This window comes from Puma concolor, chromosome D1 (genome assembly GCF_028749965.1).
Source record: "Puma concolor isolate L17-30 chromosome D1, mPumCon1.1.hap2, whole genome shotgun sequence".
In the NCBI taxonomy this organism is placed as follows: Eukaryota; Metazoa; Chordata; class Mammalia; order Carnivora; family Felidae; genus Puma; species Puma concolor.
In genome coordinates, this window is record NC_141676.1 from 97,993,533 (window position 1) to 98,012,971 (window position 19,439).

The 19,439-nt window shown below is 46.2% G+C and overlaps 1 protein-coding gene across 3 annotated transcripts in view; it reads right to left on the reverse strand.

Moving 5' to 3' along the window:
- The window catches only part of SORL1 (sortilin related receptor 1), a 173,187-nt gene that overhangs the window by 98,417 nt on the left and 55,331 nt on the right, over nt 1-19,439 (reverse strand). For all 3 annotated transcript variants that reach the window (XM_086678837.1, XM_086678836.1, XM_086678835.1), the window contains exons 8-11: nt 18,845-19,014; nt 13,231-13,423; nt 10,723-10,840; nt 10,436-10,509 (exon numbers count right to left, since the gene is read on the reverse strand). In XM_086678837.1, coding sequence (XP_086534963.1) covers nt 10,436-10,509; nt 10,723-10,840; nt 13,231-13,423; nt 18,845-19,014 — 555 coding nt within the window. The remainder of the gene's footprint in view (nt 1-10,435; nt 10,510-10,722; nt 10,841-13,230; nt 13,424-18,844; nt 19,015-19,439) is intronic.

Here is a 19,439-nt window from a genome sequence, read left to right on the forward strand (position 1 = left end):
ACTGGGCAGAAACCATGCACGCCACAAAGGCACACACATACACGGCACACACATGAAATTGCAGCAGCAACACCAACCACTTGAATACAATGTTTTGGTTTTCAGGGCACATTCACATCCATTACCTCGTTTGCTCCACATGACCCTGGGATAGGACAGCAAGTTCTCATATCCTAATTTTTTTTCTTTCGCAAATGAAGAAAGCAGGGTTCATATTAAAGGGGCTGACTATAAACAGTAGAGGCAGGAGTCAAACCCAAATCTACTCTCACCAACCAGAGATTAAAAATTAACCAACTGGAGGGGCGCCTGGGTGGCTCAGTCGGTTGAGCGTCCAACTGCGGCTCAGGTCACGATCTTGCGGTTTGTGAGTTCGAGCCCCGCGTCGGGCTCTGTGCTGACAGCTCAGGGCCTGGAGCCTGCTTCGGATTCTGTGTCTCCCTCTGTCTCTGTCCCTCCCCTGCTCACGTTCTGTCTCTCTCTTTCTCTCAAAAATAAATAAACATTAAAAAAAAATTTAACGATTAACCAACTGGAGTTCGAATTCTACCGTGATTATATAAACCCACAGCAGTCCATCGTCCCTGCCAATTACAACTGAAAACTTTGAACAAGATACAAAAATCAGCTGCCCAAGGATGCTGAAAAGTAAACAAAATCAGGTGGCTTGTGTAGGGGACTTAAAAACCTGAGAAGCTACCATAAGGTTGGGGTTCCCTGGTATGGCTTTGCCCCAAGGGAAAGTCCCAGTCGTGGAATACCTCAGTCCCAGATGGATGGTTAAACCTTCAGGAGAAACTGTTTCTGCCTAAGGAATCAGGAAACGAAGCCACTACAGGCCTGGGAGAATGTGGATGAAATCCCAGAGGGGAAAGTGTCAAGCAAATAAATCCTCTAATTCTGTGTATATGAACTCATGCCCAACCCCTAAACTAAACATGTGTGCAGCAGGACCTAAACCAGCACAGCAAAGGTTTAGCGAACGGAACTGAGATTTTAACTGCCACCCTCAGAATACAAAAAGGAAGCTCAAGTCTGAATCTGAGCAGATTTACTACATGCTAAAACAAAAATATCGACATTCCTCCAGTAGATTTTATTCCACGCATCTCATTCACATGTCCAGCACACAATCCAAAATTAATCAACATGCAAGCATACCAATAAAACGTGTCCAATTCTCAAGGGAAAAGACAATCAACGGGGCCAACACCAAGATGATTCAAATGCCAGAATAACCGAAGACTTTAAATAACGATCATAACTCTGTCTCATGAGTTAAAGGAAAACACACTTGAAACGAACAATAGACATGAATTCTTCCCAGAGAAGTGGAAACTCTTTTTTAAGGAAAGAATTTTAGAACAGAAAAATCTAACATCTGAAGTAACAAATTCACTAATGGGCTCAACGACAGAATGGAAATGACAGAGGAATTGGTGAACTTAGCAATAAATATAGAAGAGTAGAAATTATGCATCCTAAAGAGCACACCAGGGGCGCCTGGGTGGCTCAGTCGACTTCGGCTCAGGTCATGATCTCACATCTCATGAGTTCGAGCCCTCTGGCAGGCTCTGTGCTGACAGCTCAGAACCTGGAGCCCGCTTCGGATTCTGTGCCTCCCTCTCTCTCTGCCCCTCCCAGCTCGCACTCTGTCTCTCTGTCAAAAATAAACAAACATAAAAAAACATTTTCAAATTAAAAAAAAGAAAAGAACACACAAAAAAAGATTGAAAAGAAAAAAGCCCCACAGACAGGGAGGACAATAATAAAAGGTCTAAGCATGTGTAACTGGAGTCCAAGAATAACAGGAAAAAGGGACTAGAGCAGGGAAAAAAAAAAAAAAAAAGAAAAAAAATTGAGGACATAATGGCTGAAACTTTCCCATATGTGGTGAAAAACATACATTCACACACTCAAGATCAGCATACGCACACAGGACAAACGCAAAGAAAACCACATCTAGATATGTCACAAGAAAACTGCTGAAAACCAAAGATAAGGAAAAAAAACATTGAAGCATTTACACAAAATGACGCATTGCATACAGGAAACTGGAAACTAAAATGACTACAGATTTCTCGTAAGAAACCAGGGAGGCAAGAAGATAGTAGCACGTCTTTAAAGCACCGAGAGAAAATTACTGTCAAACCAGAATTCTATATCCAGCACACATATCCTCCAGGAAGGAAAGCGAAATACAGAGATTCTCAAATGAAGGAAAACCAAGAAAATGCGTAGCCAATAGGTCTGCTCAACAAAAAATGCTAAAGGAGTTTCTTGAGGCCGCAGGGAAACCTATCAGGGGCTTACAGGGATTCTCAGGAATGAAGAAAGGGCAAAAGAAATAACCTGGGTAAATACGAGAGACTGTTTTTTTCCCCCTTGAACTCTTTAAAACTGGTATTAAAACTGGTATTTAAAAACAGGTAAAGCAAAACAAAAGCAAAAACACTGTCTTATAGTGTTTTAATGTATCTCGATGGGATACACAGAATAATAACAAAAAGGTCAGGAAAAGAGAAAGGGACTTACGTGCTCGCAAGGTTTCTACATTTTAGGTTAGGTGTAACATTATGTTAAGAGCAATGTTAATTCAAAAAAGACCATGGAAGATTAAATACACATGTTGTCATCCTCAGAGTAACCGCTAAAAAAATACAAAGAGAGGCACCTGGGTGGCTCAGTTGGTTAAGAAACCGACTCTTGCTTTTGGCTCAGGTCATTATCTCATGGTTCCTGGGTTCAAGCCCCACGTCAGGCTCCACACTAATAGGGTGGGGCCTGCTTGGGATTCTATCTATCCCTCTCTCTCTCTGCCCCTCCCATGTTCTCTCAAAATAAATAAATTATTTAAAAAATATAAAGAGGGGCGCCTGGGTGGCGCAGTCGGTTAAGCGTCCGACTTCAGCCAGGTCACGATCTCGCGCTCCGTGAGTTCGAGCCCCGCGTCAGGCTCTGGGCTGATGGCTCAGAGCCTGGAGCCTGTTTCCGATTCTGTGTCTCCCTCTCTCTCTGCCCCTCCCCCGTTCATGCTCTGTCTCTCTCTGTCCCAAAATAAATAAAAAACGTTGAAAAAAAAATTAAAAAAAAAATAAAAAATATAAAGAAATATAATAAAAAAGACAGTACCTAAATAAAAGTAGAATGCCAAAACTATCTAAATAATATTAAAAAGGCAGTAAAGGAAGAACAGAGGAATAAAAAATAAACATCATATATACATACATAAAATCCTGGACCTAAATCCAACTGTATCAATAATTATGTTAAATGGTAACAGTCTTGGGCACCTTGGTGGCTCAGTCGGTTAAGCTCGGGTCTTGATCTCAGGGTCATGAGTTCAAGACCTGCATTGGGTTCCACACCCAATAAATAAAATAAGTAAATAAATAAAATGGTGAATTTTATGGTATGTGAATTACATCTCAACTTTAAAGGGGACGATTAAAAAATATTCTGAACTGAGTGACAGCAAAATTATAACATCTCTAAAATTTGTGGCCGTAGCTAACACAGTATTTAGAGGAAAACTTACAGCTTTAAATGTTTCTATTAGGAAAAACATCTAAAATCAGTGACCTAAAGTTACACCAAAAAAACTACAAGAAAAGCAAAGTAAATCCAAAGTAAATAACGTTAAAGACAATACTAAAGAGCAGAAATCAACAAAAGAAAGCACAGAGACAAAGCCAAAAGCATGTTCTTTAAAACGATCAACAATAGGGGCGCCTGGGTGGCGCAGTCGGTTAAGCGTCCGACTTCAGCCAGGTCACGATCTCGCGATCCGTGAGTTCGAGCCCCGCGTCAGGCTCTGGGCTGATGGCTCAGAGCCTGGAGCCTGTTTCCGATTCTGTGTCTCCCTCTCTCTCTGCCCCTCCCCCGTTCATGCTCTGTCTCTCTCTGTCCCAAAAATAAATAAATAAACGTTGAAAAAAAAAAAAATTTAAAACGATCAACAATATTGACAAACCAGTAACTAAACTAATAAAAGCAAAATAGAAAAAAAAAAACACACAAATTATCAATATCAGGAATGAAAACAGGTTATCACCACAGATCCTATAGACATTTAAAAAAATTAAAAAATAGGGGCGCCTGGGTGGCTCAGTCGGTTAAGCGTCCGACTTCGGCTCAGGTCACGATCTCACGGTCCGTGAGTTCGAGCCCCGCGTCGGGCTCTGGGCTGATGGCTCAGAGCCTGGAGCCTGCTTCCAATTCTGTGTCTCCCTCTCTCCCTGCCCCTCCCCCGTTCATGCTCTGTCTCTCTCTGTCTCAAAAATAAATAAAAACGTTAAAAAACAATAAATTAAAAAATACCTTGAGTCATTTTAACCCAATACATTCAATAACTTAGATGAAACTCACCAAGACAGATACAAGTCGTAGAAAATCTGAATAGTTCTCTATCTGCCAGAGAAACTGAATTTCTAACCAAAACATTCCCAAGAAGACTCCCAAGAATAAAAATGTGCTACTAAAAATAAATTTGAAAAAAATTAAAAAAAATAAAAAATAATTTAAAAAAAACAGAAAAAAAGTGAAAATACATTCACTGGTTAATTATTCAAGAAAAAAAATAATACCACTTTTACATAAAAGAGGAATCACTGCTCAACTTGTTCTATGACACCAGCCCAACCCGAACACCAAAACTTGAAAAGACATTACAAAAAAAAAAAAAAAAAAAGCAGACCAGTATCTCTCTCGTGAATAATGTAAAAATCTGTAACAAAGTATTAGCGACTCAAACCTAACCTTATATAATAAGGATAATATATCGGGGCGCCTGGGTGGCTCAGTTGGTTGAGTGTCCGACTTTGGCTCAGATCATGATCTCACGATTCGTTAGTTCGACCCCCCGCGTCAGGCTCTGTGCGGGTAGCTCGGAGCCTGGAGCCTGCTTCGGATTCTGTGTCTCACTCTCTCTCTCTCTGCCCCTCCCCAGCTTGCACTCTGTCTCTCCTTCTCTCAAAAATAAATTAAAAAAAATTTTTAATCAGGATAATAGATCATAATGAAATCGAGTTTATCCCAGTAATTCGAGATTAGTATAATAGTCAAGAATCAAACAATGTAAATACCATATCATATATGTGATGGTACGATAATGAAAAAAATTACGTACTTTGGTCTTCATTCCCAGCTCCTGGTCAGAGCTCTTAAAAACCTTGTAACGACTGATGGGAGTGATGTGTATCTTATATGTCCTATATCCCTTAGAACTTCCTGATGATAGGAGAGTCCTTTGTTCTAATAAGGTGACTCTCGGTGGACCCCTGGACAGTACAGGGGCTGGCTACCAGAAAAGCTAAACACGATTAGAAGCCTGAAACTTTCAGCCCCACCCCATCCCCTGGGGAAAGGACAGAGGGCTGGAGAGTCTAAGTTCATAATCAATCATGCCTAAATGATGAAGCCACCATTAAAAAAAAACATCCCTGGGGCTCCTGGGTGGCTCAGTCAGTTGAGTATCCGACTGACGTCACGATCTTGCAGTCCATGAGCTGGGAGCCCCACGTCGGGTTCTGTGCTCACAGCTCAGAGCCTGGGGCCTGTTTCAGATTCTGTGTCTCCCTCTCTCTCTGCCCCTCCCCCGCTCATGCTTGCTCATGCACGCGCACTCTCTCTCTCTCTCTCTCTCTCTCTCTGTTTCAAAAATAAATAAATGTTAAAAAAAAAAAAAAAAATTTTTTTAACAAAAATAAAAATTAAAAAATCCCCTTAACTGAAAGATGTGAAGAGCTCCCAGGTTGATGGAGACATCCACATGCTGGGAGGCTGGCACATCTCACCTCCATGAGGACAGAAGCTCCTAGCTCAGGACCCTTCTGGACCTTGCCCTATGTACCTCTTCATCCAGCTACTCATCTGTAGCCTTTGTAATATCCTGCATAATAAACTGATGGACGTAAGTAAATATTTCCTTGAATTCTGTCAGCCATTCTAGCAAATTATGGAACCCAAGAAGCTTGCGGGGCGGGGGGGGGGGGTGTGTGGTTCATAGGAACATCCTATTTATAAGCTGCTCAGTCAAAAGAATAAGTGACAACCTGTACCTTGCAATTAGCATGAGAGGTGAGGTGGGGTGGGGCTCAGTCTCATGAGACTGAACCCTTAACCTGCGGGGTCTGTGGTGACTCCAGCTAGCTGGAGTGTAGGACTCAAGTGTAGGACATGACTCAAGTGTACGACATCCAGTTGGTGGCAGAGAACTGGAGAATTGCTCCTTGTGAGGGGAAACTCCCCCAACGTTGGGTGTCACCAGTATTCTGAGGGGCGCCTGGGTGGCTCAGTCAGTTAAGCATCTGACTCGTGATTTTGGCTGGGTGATCTCACAGTTCATGGTTTCAAGCTCTGAGTCGGGCTCTGTGCGGACAATGTGGAGCCTGCTTGGGATTCTCTCTTTCTCCTTCTCTCTCTGCCCTTCCCCTGCTTGTGATCTCTCTCTCTCTCTCTCTCTCTCTCTCTCTCTCCCTCAAAATAAATAAATAAACTTTCAAAAAATGGTCCTTCAAATCTCTTTTTAAAAAGTATTCTGGGACACCTGGGTGGCTCAATCAGTTAAGCATCCAACTCTTGAATTCCGTTTGACAATTAAGTAATGGCTCCAGGGCTATCCCAGCCCAAAGCCTGTGCTGTCCCTGCTCCGTCTTGCCACTTCATCTTCTCCCATAAACCCACCCACTCATGCAGATTCTGTGGGACAAGGAGGGGCGGCGGGTGCTCAGGAGACTGGCCCTAGACCCGGTCCAGCCACCGTGCTGGGGCCTCAGTCTCATCATCGATGCTGACACGTAAGGACCCTGGTCAGCTCTGACAGGCTGTCATTTTATAATTCTAAATCAACTACCCAATTTCAGATGGGGAAAACCTCAGCTCCAAAGGGCACAGAAGATTTATCCAGGCTCACAAAGAAAAGGTCCCAGAACCTCCCAGACTCGTCTAACTTTCTCGACAGTCAGGAGTAACATCTATCAGCCAACAATACATGGTGTCCACTATAATCATTTAAAAAAAAAAAAAAAAAAGGCAAGCGGGACACCTGGGTGGCTCAGTTGGTTAAGCGTCTGACTTTGGCTCGGGTCATGATCTCATGGTTCATGGAGTTCAAGCCCAGCATCGGGGTCTCTGCTGTCAGCAAAGAGCCTGCCTCAGATCCTCTGCCTCCCTCCCTCTGGCCCTCCCCAGCTCACGCGTGATGATCTCTCTCTCTAAAAAATAACAAAAAACATTTTTAAAAAATTTTTTAATTAAAACAAACTAAAGTAAAATAGGTACAAGATGTGAACACTGCACAGCATAATTTTTAAATAGCCAATGAGCATATGAGAAGAAGCTCAGCATCATTAGTCACCAAGGAAAGGCCAATTAAGTCCATGATGAGGGGGATGCCTGGGTGGCTCAGTCAGACTGAGCCTGACTCTTGATTTTGGCTCAGGTTATGATCTCATGGTTCATGGGTTCAAGCCCGCATCGGACTCTGTGCTGACAGCATGGAGACTGTTTGGGATTCTGTCTCTCCCCCTCTCTCTGCCCCTCACCTGCTCATGCTCTCTCTCTCTCTCAATCCCTCTCTCTCTCAATCCCTCTCTTAAAAACCGTGATGAGACATCACTGCATACTCATCAAACTGTCTAAAATTAAAAAGACTGACCATACCAACTGTTGGCGTGGACCTGAAGCATTCAGAACTCTCACACACTGTTGGTGGAAATGTAAAATGGTACATCCACTTGGAAAAACAATTTGGTAATTCCTTAAAAAGTTAAACATAAGACCCACTAAGCTGTCCAGTCATTCCATTCTGAGGTATCAGCCCGGAAGAAATAGAAATATGTAGCTTAAAAAAAAAAAAAAAAAAAAGCACGTGATCAAATGTTATAACCGCTATAATTTATAATCGGCAAAAACTGTAATGCCCATCAACAGACGAATGGATAAACAAATTGTAGAATATCCCTACAGTGGGACGCTAATCAACAACAAAATGGGAAAGAGCCCTTGATACATGAAACCGCATGAATACACCTCAAAATCACCATGACGAGGGACAGAAGCCAGGCAAACGGGTGGCATGTTATGAATCCATTTATATAAAATTCTAGAAAACGCTAACTAATAATCTGGCAGGGAGGGACGAGGTCAAGAGAAGGATGGACTGACTGCGAAGGGGGAAGAAAGATACTTTGGGGAGGGACAGAAACGCTTGTTGTCTTAACTGTGGGGTCGGCGACGGTTTAGGGATGGTGACCAATTCTGATCAAACCGTAGCCTTTCCTATGCAGAGTTTACTGTCCTCAACAAATAAAGGTAAGGAAAGACGGCACAGAAAAGAACTCGGGATCGGGGAATTTACGCTACTCATGAGTACCGGGAGGGGAACAAGAAGTACGGTCACCAATTTTCTGGGCAACCTCTACCCACCGCATCTCTACCTCACACTTCCCCTGTCACCATCCATGCCCTTCAAACCCCCCAGACTGTCCCATGCGAACACCGCCTGAGCGCACTCAGATGCCCACTCGCACAGACGCGGTCTCAACCCTCCTCTCCCCTCCTTCCAAAAAATAAGATCCCTTGTGCAATGGCTGCTCTTGGCGGGCATGAAGCATGCCTGGCAGGAGGCACAAGAGTGGCCCCAGCACTGGCCACATGACACTGCTTCACTGGAGAAGGAACAAGCCACTGCTTTCTACCCTGAAGGAGAGCACTCGCAGATGTTCAAATCCCAGAGGACACCGACATCAGAAGGTCCAAAACAAACCACAAGCCTATCCGCTGAGGAGAGAACACCCCGTTTCAAAAGGAAGGTCTGGCTCCCCAGAAGAGGAAAGCCAGCTGTTTAATCCTTCCCAAGGGGGCGGCGCAAGGATGCCCCCCACACTCCAAACTGTTCACGCTTTTTGACTCCTGGGCCTGAACGACATCTTTCACCCGAACACGGAGTTATGTTCTCCACCATCCTGGATGGTTCTTTATTTACACGCACACATGACGTCTCGGTCCCAGATCCCTCAGCCTGAAGGACGGCAAGCCCTACCTCGTAGGAGAGAGGTGCTAGGTCTCTGTAAACTGTACAGAAGCCAAACACACGTCGGGTATTATTAATGCTTCATATAGTACATATTTAAATATAAATGTGTACAGGGCACCTGTGTGGCTCAGACATCTGACTTAGGCTCAGGTCATGATCTCACGGTTTGTGAGTTCAAGTCCCACATCGAGTGAGCTCAAGCCCCAAGCCCCACACTTTGGGTGAGCCCTGCCTTTCTCTCTCTCATTCCCTCTGCCCCTCCTGGGATTCTCTCTCTCTCTCTCTCTGCCCCACTCTCCCCCTGGATCACTTGCACCCTCTCTCTCTCGCTCAAAGAAAAAACAATAAAAATAAAGAAGTAAATATGAACGTGTACATATCATATTCCCCAATAAGCAGCACCGTGAAGATGCTGGTTCTTCTGAGAACGCTACATCCCTCCTGACATCACGCGGGACGTACTCAGTTAAATTCTTGCCCAGGAGTCTGTTGCGATCTCCTGGTGGCTCCCCACACGGGCAGGAGAGTGCCCCTGAAAGCAACCCCTTGGCATGGGAGGCTGCTGAAAGCGTTGTTTTTCATCTTTTTTTTTTTTTTAACAGGTTTGGCAATTCTCTAATGTCCAGGGCTGGATGAACATTTTGGGACTATAAAGCGAGTCCTACTTTCAGAACTAGTATGATCAGTGCCTAAGGACCCAAAGTAGCTCTACGAACTTAAGGTAAAAACAGTCTTCTGTGGCACCTGGGTGGCTCAGTCGATTGAGCGACTCACTTCGGCTCAGGTCACGCTCTCCCAGTTCACGGGTTCGAGCCCCGCGTCGGGCTCGGTGCTGAGAGCCCAGAGCTTGGAACCTGCTTCGGATTCTGTGTCTCCCTCTCTCTCTCTGCCCCTCCCTCGCTTGCACTCTCTCTCTCAAAAATAAACAAACATTTTTAAAAAGTTTTAACGAAAAAAAGATACAAAAATAAATAAAACAGCCAGCTTCACACCAGATACCCACACCGTCCTTTACTGACAGGGTCTGCAAACGTTACGCTGCGTACCCGCCCCATGCCAGGCCCTGCAAACTGGGCATTGCTTTGTCCTCTTGGGATATTTAGTTACATTTACAAGGCAGGGGGAAGAAAAGGTCTGTTTTTGATTCAAAGGGCTATCTTTCGGCAAAATCGCGAGCCCACATTACAAGGTGTGGACACAAGTCAGCGCAGCGGGCGCTCACGTGTGGCTCTGGGTTCCCCTCTTTATTTTGTAGTCATACTTGGTGCCATTGACCTCCACCTGAGGCCACAAGTGTTCCTGAAGTGCTGAGGCCCAATCGTGTTCTCAGACAAACAAGAACACGGACTGAGGCTGGGGGCAGGTTGGGGTCGGGGGGGGGGGGGGGGTGGAGCTGACCTCTCGCCATCGGGCTCCGGCACTGCTGGAGATGTACACGTTCGTCTTGCTTGCCAAGTTCTTTCCCACTGACCCTGAAATGCAAGAGGAATAATGACTTTCAATTTCAAGAATATGTCAGATACCCGCCTTGCCCAGCTAGGAATCCGAAGTGGTATTTAGCGACTGAGAACGTCTCAAAACCACAAACGGCACCTGCCGCGGCAGGTGTCCGTGGTCACCGCGTATTCGGCTGCGTGTAACCAAAGAGCTCAGGGCCTAAGTGAGAAGCAGCAACGCAGACCTACCAGTGGCAATGATGAGCCCGGGAGCGGACTCCTTGGACAGGATGGGCATCCTCCGGAGCTGAAGGTTGAGCAGCTGGCTGAGCCGCTGGGCCAGGTGGAGGGAACAGCCCTGGGCGAGCTACGGGACACAAGTTCCAGACCCCATCAGCACGTGACAGGATGCCTCCTGCTCCCCCAAAACACGGAGGCCCGTGTGAAAACACTGCAGCCACACACAGCGAAAAGGGAATCTGGCCCAGAGGAAACCAGAACTCACGCCCCAGCTGTCCCCACACCGTCCCCCCTCCCACCCCAGGTGGATGCGATTATCCGAACCACACAAATGCCTCCCGCTGAAGAAAAGAGAAAAATAAAATTAAAACATTCCTTCGGAGACTCTCGGAGAATGGCAATTAGAAATCAGTGTCAACTCAAATAGATCGAAAGCTATCACTCCCTCTAGATTACCCAGAGATAACTCTCACGTGATTTGGGACCGAAGAGAAATGAAATGATTTCAGGGCACTCGTTGTTTAAGTCAGGAGAGATCAATTGCAAATAGGATTTACGCAACGCCGTCAGAGGAAACACCAAGGATCAGAAGTCATAAAGCTCCCAGATGTACAACACATGAGATCTAAAAATCCACATGAAAACAATTGTGATGCAGTCTGCATTCGTCCGAAGAACCAGCCCTGCGATGAACGTCCACTGCAAAACGAGTTACTCAAACTTGCCTCCACCACTTCACATTCGGATTTTAATAGTTCTGCAAACAAAGCCGTTTGCTGTGTGGTCAGGCCTGATTCCCTTGGCCAGAATGTGCTGGTCGAATGTCATTCGGCCACGTCTGGTGTTCTAGACGGGGTAACTCTTGGGTGCGCTCACGTTAATAGGTAAAAGTTGACATGGTCTGCAAGATACGCTGGTTTTTATAAAAAAGGATCTAACAAACGTCCACCTTGCTGGCATCGCAGTTTCGCAAATGAAAACTGGAGCAAGTTAGGCTGGGTCTCAAAGAAAGATGTGCCGACCAGCCTGTTCTTTCACCACCTAAACTCACAAGCAGAAACGAAAAGCTCGACCAACTGTTGTACAACTCATAACTAAACAGATCAGTCAGGGGAATAAGCGGAGTTTCAACAACACCATTAATTCTATACAACTAGGGCTCAGACCCCCAGCGGACACTCAAAAGCAGCCCACCCCCATCCACACAGACTCACGAAACACTCCCCAAATCTAGAAGACACTCCTGAATAAAGAAGCACCTGTATGTTTGTCTCTTATCTACTTCTATCCTGCCTCTTCCCCAAGTGAGACTCCATGTGGTAAGCCGAAACCTGTTGCCAAATAGGGAAGAGTAACCGAGAAGCCTGGGGAAAGCAAGAGCCTCCAAAACAAATTTCCCAATGGCCACAGATACAGCATACAGTAGAGTCGACACAATCGTGGACAAACAAAATTCAAAAACCCAAAAGACCAGGTGACCGTCTAACTCTTACGGTTTTTCCAAGGACTGCTGCCACTCGAGTTTTTCTGAGTTCCTTCTGCCCACCTACTTTATATACCCCAGATCCCTTGTGCAAGGCGAAAGTGGAGGTGTGGGATGTCACATAAGGCCAAGGAACTCAAAGCCAAGAACGCACTGTTCTTCCAAGAGACAAGAAAGGAGCCACCTAGGGGAGGGGGAACCCTTTAGTGAGACCAACTAATACCTTTCATATTCTCAGCTTTTCAGATGGAGCCACTGATTGGGAAAATTGTAGAATCCTAAATTCTATTCAAGAAAGCATTTTTTTTTTTTCAAGTTCCACATCAATGTGGGACTTTAAATGTCAGAGTTTCCAAAACTTTTCTGGTTCACAACATAATTCGTATCCCCATGAATTTTTTATAGCAGCCTCAGGCCAGAAGAAATACCAACACTTGTTTTTTAAGTAGTTAAGGCCAAGCAACTTAAATAAGTATACATGTTCTAATAACTTAGTAGCAGCTCAAAAAAACATATATATATACATATGTATATATACATGTACACACACACACATATATATACACACACATATATACATATACACAGAAAGAGAAAGAGAAAGAAAACAAAATTTCTATTTCATTCTTAAATAACCACATTTGCTTAATACGGGATATGTGCACCTGATGGGTACTACGTAACTTCTCAAAGTTTAGAATCATACCAATGTCATTTCCTGCTCCACCCTGATTTTCCCACTTGCTTTTTATCTTATCACCTGCTAGAAAATCCAGCTTCACCAAGGAACGATGCCTCCCAAAGAAATACAGCATGAAGTAATGTTGAAACTAGGAACTAACTCAAGACAGCATTTCACAGGGTGACGAACAAATATCACGTTGTCATGTGTTTCCCTTAAAAACATCCCAGGTGCCCCTGGGAGTTCACCACGGCAGCTCCGGGTGTCTGGGTGCTGAGTTTGGGAACTGTAAGGGCAGATCGCCACATAAAAATTTGTATTAAAAGCCCAAACAAGATGAAAGCATCGATACCTCACAATTGATTTTTTCTCCATATCCTGTGAAGGCTGGCGCCTGAAGAAATTCCCAGGTGCCACCTTTGTCAAAGGTGATGACTGATCTCATGTTCTCCTCATTCATAGAACCGTTTATCAGAGTAGCAATGTAGACTCCTTGTAACCCTTCCACTCGGTGGAAGTCAGCAAATGGCTCATTTGCAAAATACCTGCGTAAGAGAAAATAAACAGCTGCGAACCAGAATTGACATTTCCTTGGTATGTTTTTATTGTAAATAACATAAAAGTTAACTGTTTCAAAGGACAGAACTCAATGGCATGAAGTACACTTGCAACGTTATGTTGTACCAGCATCACTATCTGGTTCCAGAACCTTTCCAGCATCTCAGAAAGAAACCCCATACCCACTGGCAAGCACTCCCCGTCTCCTTCCTATCCCAGGTCCTGGCAAGCCCTCGCCACTAGTTAGTTTTCCTCTCTCCAGGTTTGCCTATTCTGGATGTTTCATTATCATCGGAATCGTGCAACATGTGGCCTTTTTTATGGTTACTTTCCCATGTTTTCAACATTCGCCCATATTGTAGCATGTAACAGCACCCTGTCCCTTGTCACAGTTGAATAATCTGTTGGTTTTCTGGTTTTTTTTAATGTGACTGTTTTTTAACCTTGAAGGCCAGGATGCTGATCCCCTCGGTAGGGAGTTCAGAATGCTGAGTACAACACAGAAAGCTGATGAAAGGGTCCCACCCCATTCTTCACTAACAAATTCACCGCAAATCCTCCAGTGAGCCTCGGCCAACGGAAAACAATAAGCTGGTCTTGCCAGACGCTAACAGAAGAGCTGGGGCTTTACCCCAATCTGCAGGAATACGGTGTGACAGCTTACACAGCCTTACACTTTCGACGAATTATCCAACACGCTGATCGGACAGAAGCCCATAGGGTTTCTGTCAGAAAGCAGAGCAGAATCCCTACCCAAGGAGGCCATATGCAGAGCGAGGATGGTTCTAGAAACTTGAGGTTCTACTTGGTAATAGTGATGCAGAGAATAAGCCCTCCCAGGCCTGAACTGCCATGCTAGGACATTGATTTCACTGGAAAGTAGTTCTGCACTGAAAAGGTACCACAGGATTCAAATGCGACAGATCGCGGAGAAGCGCTAACCAGACTTCACACGTGGCTTTCAAAACTGGAAGTGTGCCCTTTATTTAGAAGGGTTCTGAGCCACTGGGCTTTGTTTAAACACAAAACAAAACAAAACAAAACAAAACACAGAAGTGCTTTCTTCCATGATCTGCTGTATAAATCTTGAGCTGGTTGGGTGCTTGGCCTCCTCAGACAGAAAGAAGCAAGCTCCAGGCTCTGAGGCAGACGAGGAAATTTTTGAAATTTTTTTTTAATGTTTATTCATCTTTGAGACACAGAGAGAGACAGAGTGTGAGCGGGGGAGGGGCAGAGAAAGAGAGAGAGAGAGAGAGAGAGAGAGAGGAGAGAGACAGAGAGAGAGAGAGAATCCGAAGCAGACTCTGAGCAGTCAGCACAGAGCCCCATCCAGGACTCGAACTCCCTGGTCGTGAGATCATGACCTGAGCCCAAGTCGGACGCTTAACCGACTGAGCCACCAGGCGCCCCTGAAAAAGAACATTTTTAAAAAGCACTGACAAAGCTACCTCAGGGTGAGAGACGGAGCACAATCCTAAGTAAGATACGGGTGTTGAGACCACATATTCTGACATGTGGTTTCCTTAGGTCTACTGGAGTTATGTTTTGGTTGCTGCTTTGGAAATCGGTTCAAGATCTCTCATCTACCTGCTCTCTGTTTGCCTCGGCAATACGGCGTTGGATTCCATCATCATGAAGCTGCCACCATCAGCTCCACTGGCTTCCTTCACGCATATGGGAGGTCTGGGTTTCTCTCATCAAAAGAGCCCTGCTTGTTCCCTCTGGTCATTCCCCTGGAATTTTGGGCTCTTGGATCCAAGCAGAAACCTGTCCTCTGTGCCTCACACGCTCCCCAGACTGTCCTGTCGGCTCCCCTTTGGCCCTGCGACAACTCACCTCTCCCCGAGCGCCCTCTGTTCATCCATTTTCCCACATTTCTTCTCGTTAGCCCTCACAACAGCACCTGCCCCTGCTCCCCGGCCACACACCAGGGCCACTCGACCACCCTCCCTGCAGAACCCAAGGCCGCCTCGCCCTCATCTGAGGTTCTCCTCAGTCGCCCCCCGCCAGGCCTGACATCTCCTCTCCACACCTGGTCCTCCACCCAGACATCACTTTCCATGACACTTCTGCTCTGCCCATCCCCCCAGTGCCAGGGTCACCCCGTTAGGAACTCCTTCTCCAGTTCTCAAAGCAAGTTAGGATCGGTTCTTCGGCACTTTTCCTATTGCGTTCAAAGAACAACTCATTTCAAATACCACAGAAGTGCTGTGTTTTGTTTTCCTCTGTGTTGTGCTGTTTTTCTTAATCAGCCTGCCCACCTAATCCGCTCACTCACCCTCAGCCCATTTCATCTTGCTGAGATGGAGAAGTGGGTGACAAAACTGGACTCAAAGAAGCTTATCTGAAGATCTCCAGTCGTGAGATAAAATCTGAGGAGAGCGACCAGAAGGCTGAGCCTGTGTTGGTCTGTGAGTGTATACATAAATCTGTTTCCAATTTCCGAACTGGATCGTATGCTCAGGCAGGGCGGTAGTGTGACCTTTGTGACCAAATAAAGGACCGTGCGTGTATATGACAGGGACATATGGTCACATAACTGAGCTTACTGCCTCCTGGGGAGCCGCTCTCCTCGGCTTCTGGCTTCAGCTCTGCCCTGAGATCTCTATCCTGATCACCTGACGAATGTGGAGGATAAGGAAACCTTCCGCAAGCTGTGATTTACCTGCTCCACAGCCAGAGGCTCTTAAAGGTGAGGGGGCAAAAAAAAACCAGAATCTATAAAAGGCCTGAGGAATAATGGCTTATAGTTTTAATTAGAATAAAAGGAAGGAGGGGCGCCTGGGTGGCTCAGTCGGTTGAGCGTCCCGCTTCGGCTCAGTTTACAATCTCACGGTCCGTGAGTTCGAGCCCCGCGTCGGGCTCTGTGCTGACAGCTCAGAGCCTGGAGCCTGCTTTGGATTCTGTCTCCCTCTCTCTCTGCCCCTCCCCCCACTCACTCTCTGTCTCTCAAAAATAAACATTAAGGGGCGCCTGGGTGGCGCAGTCGGTTAAGCGTCCAACTTCAGCCAGGTCACGATCTCGCGGTCCGGGAGTTCGAGCCCCGCGTCAGGCTCTGGGCTGATGGCTCAGAGCCTGGAGCCTGTTTCCGATTCTGTGTCTCCCTCTCTCTCTGCCCCTCCCCCGTTCATGCTCTGTCTCTCTCTGTCCCAAAAATAAATAAACGTTGAAAAAAAAAATTTTTTTTAAATAAATAAATAAACATTAATATATATATCAGATATATATGTATCTGATATATATGTAACGGGTAATACGTCAGCTAATGTTATGTGAATTCCACCTCGATAAATTATTTTAAAAAGAAAACAAAAAGGACACAGGAACCAGGCCAAAGAGCCTGCCACTGACCAAACCAGAAAAATCTGAGGCTGAATCATGGTAGGAATGGTTTAGAACACATTAACACACACTGAGTAATAAATGACTCGTGAGTTTATAGTGGGGGCGGGGGGGGGGGGGGGAAGTAAGGCATAAAATAGGACACACCTCCAAAAGAGCCGAAACGGAGTGGAAAAGCACTATCAGAGACCACGTAGAAAGGTCTCCCCGTGGGCATCCAACAGGCACAGCCGACCTGGTGAGTCCAAATCCGAAGTCTTGCTTTTTTCCCCCAACACCTGCCCTTCACCCAGCCCTCCCTGACTCCCTGACTCCCTGACTCCGCACCAGGCATCATTCTGCCAATGGCCCAGCCCAGGCAGCAGTGGGCCCTTGATTCTCCAGAGCCGAGCAGCAAATCTACCAGCAAAGGATCAGAATTTGCCCATTTCCCTCATCTCCGCCACTACTGCCCTGGGCCCAGCCCACAGCAATCCCCACTTGGCCCGGATTTCTCTAACACTGCTTCCCAGAATCTTCCCATTCTGCTTCCCAGAATCTTCCCAGAGTTTACGTTGCACACAGCATCCAGATGGCTTCTTTCAAAGATAAGTCACAGGAGTGTTCACCTGAAATTATTGATAACACTGTCCACTTATGTTTCGTGTGCTCTCCTTTATATAATGCAATTCACAGTGTTTAAAATGGTTTTAAAAAACGTAATGGGTTAAATCAGACCATGTCCATCTTCCGGTCAAAACCCTCCACATTCCGCTTAGAAAGAAGAAAAAGCAAGTTCTCTGCATGCTCTCGAAGTCCTTCTACAGTCTGAGCCCTGCTCTCTTAGATCCCATATCTTGGGTTCTCTCCCTCCTCCTCCAGCTGTTGGATCCACTCTGGCCTTCTCACCGCTCCTAAAATAAAACAACAGCGCCCAACCTCACAGCCTCTGTGCATGCTGTTCCCTCTGCCTGCAGTGCCCTTCCCCAGGTACCTGCCTCTTCCCTCCCTCACATAACTCAGGCACCTGCTGAAATGTCACTGTCCTAGAACAGCCTTCCATGACCAGCCTATACGAAACAACACGCTCACAATCCCGTCCTCTGAACTTACTTCACTTTGCTTCCCAGCACTCCCCATCACCCCGCAAATCACATATCCGTCTATGTTCTGTCTTCCCCCAGTGAGAACAAAAGCTCCATGGAACAGGGGCCCTGTTTTGCCTTTTCGTCACTGGTCACGTGATCTCACTGCGGTGCCTGGAACAAGCTCTGGCCCAGAGCAGCAGTGTCCTTGTTGAGAGAAGTGGTGACTACATCAATCACCAGCCTGATGAGACCATGGACGGCAATCCCAAGCCCTCTGACCTGGTGGTCGTGGCCTCAGAGCCAGACCTCGCTGCCCTCCAGCCAGCTTCACCAGACGGGTCCCTTTCCATAGACACCCACAGAGTAATGTTTGCAATTACAGTAAGAAAAAAAAAAAAAAATGTCAATTAACCTGAGTCACTTGGAGGCCAGGCCCCATGGCTACCCACACCAGCCTACCCATGACAGCTTGACATTTTCCAAGTGCTTCTTCCCACTTACTCAGAGACCACAAAGCCAGACAACTGAAGGACGGGAACCCAGGGAGGGGTTGACACATGCTCAGCCTTGGCATCACATCCAAATCCCCCCGAGGGCTTTTTAACATCTTCATATCCCAGGGGCGCCTGGATAGCTCAGTCAGTTAAACGTCTGACTCTGGCTCAGGTCGTGATCTCGCTGTTCCCGAGTTCGAGCCCTGCATCGGATTCTGCGCTGACAGCTCAGAGCCTATTTCAGATTCTGTGTCTCCCTCTCTCTCTGTCCCTCCCCCACTTGTGCTCTGTCTCTCCAAAATAAATAAACATTACCCAAAAATTGTTTTAATCTCCCTACCCCAGCCACACCCCAAAGTGGTTAAACAGCACCACAAGCCAGGCATCGGGCTTTCCAAAAACTCACCAGGTGAGTCCAGATGCTCAGGTAACGTTGAAAAACACCCAACGTGATGGTGGGGGCTGCAGCGATGTAAGAAAGCAGGGGAGGGACTCATCATCTTACCTCACCAGCGTGTCACTGCCCGCCCCTCCTGGGCTGTAATACAGCACGTTCTCCAAGGACAGGGAGAATTTCAGCCCTTCTGCCTCCGAGATGTACAAGTTGGTGCGGCTGTTACTATGACTGACGCACACAAATACCTGGTCCTCGGAGGCATCTGCGATGTAATATTCCTTTGGAATCAAGAACCAAAAAACGCACAAGTCAAAAAACACAGCCGCGTAGTGGGCTTTCCTTATGGACGCTAAAGTAATGACTTCCAAATGTCCCAAGGACAGGCGTAGGCCCGGAGCCCATGGACAGCTTCCAAAGCTTGGTGAAGGCTTGGCCAGCTTTCTCTGTCGAGGGGCTGAGGATGCCCTGTAGCTGGAGTAAGCCCCTTACCGGCAAATGGGGCACGAAAGAGTGGGCCGCCGGACTCCGTAAATGACCTTAGAACCTCTTTGTAGTTAATAATGTCTCCTCCCTCTTTTTCCCAGGAGATCTATCATTAGTACAAAGCACGATACACATTAATGTGCATTTCCTTTCCTTGCATTGTCTCTAAGGTACCAAAGGAAGGCGGAACCCATAAAAAGCAAAGAATTTATAAGAATGT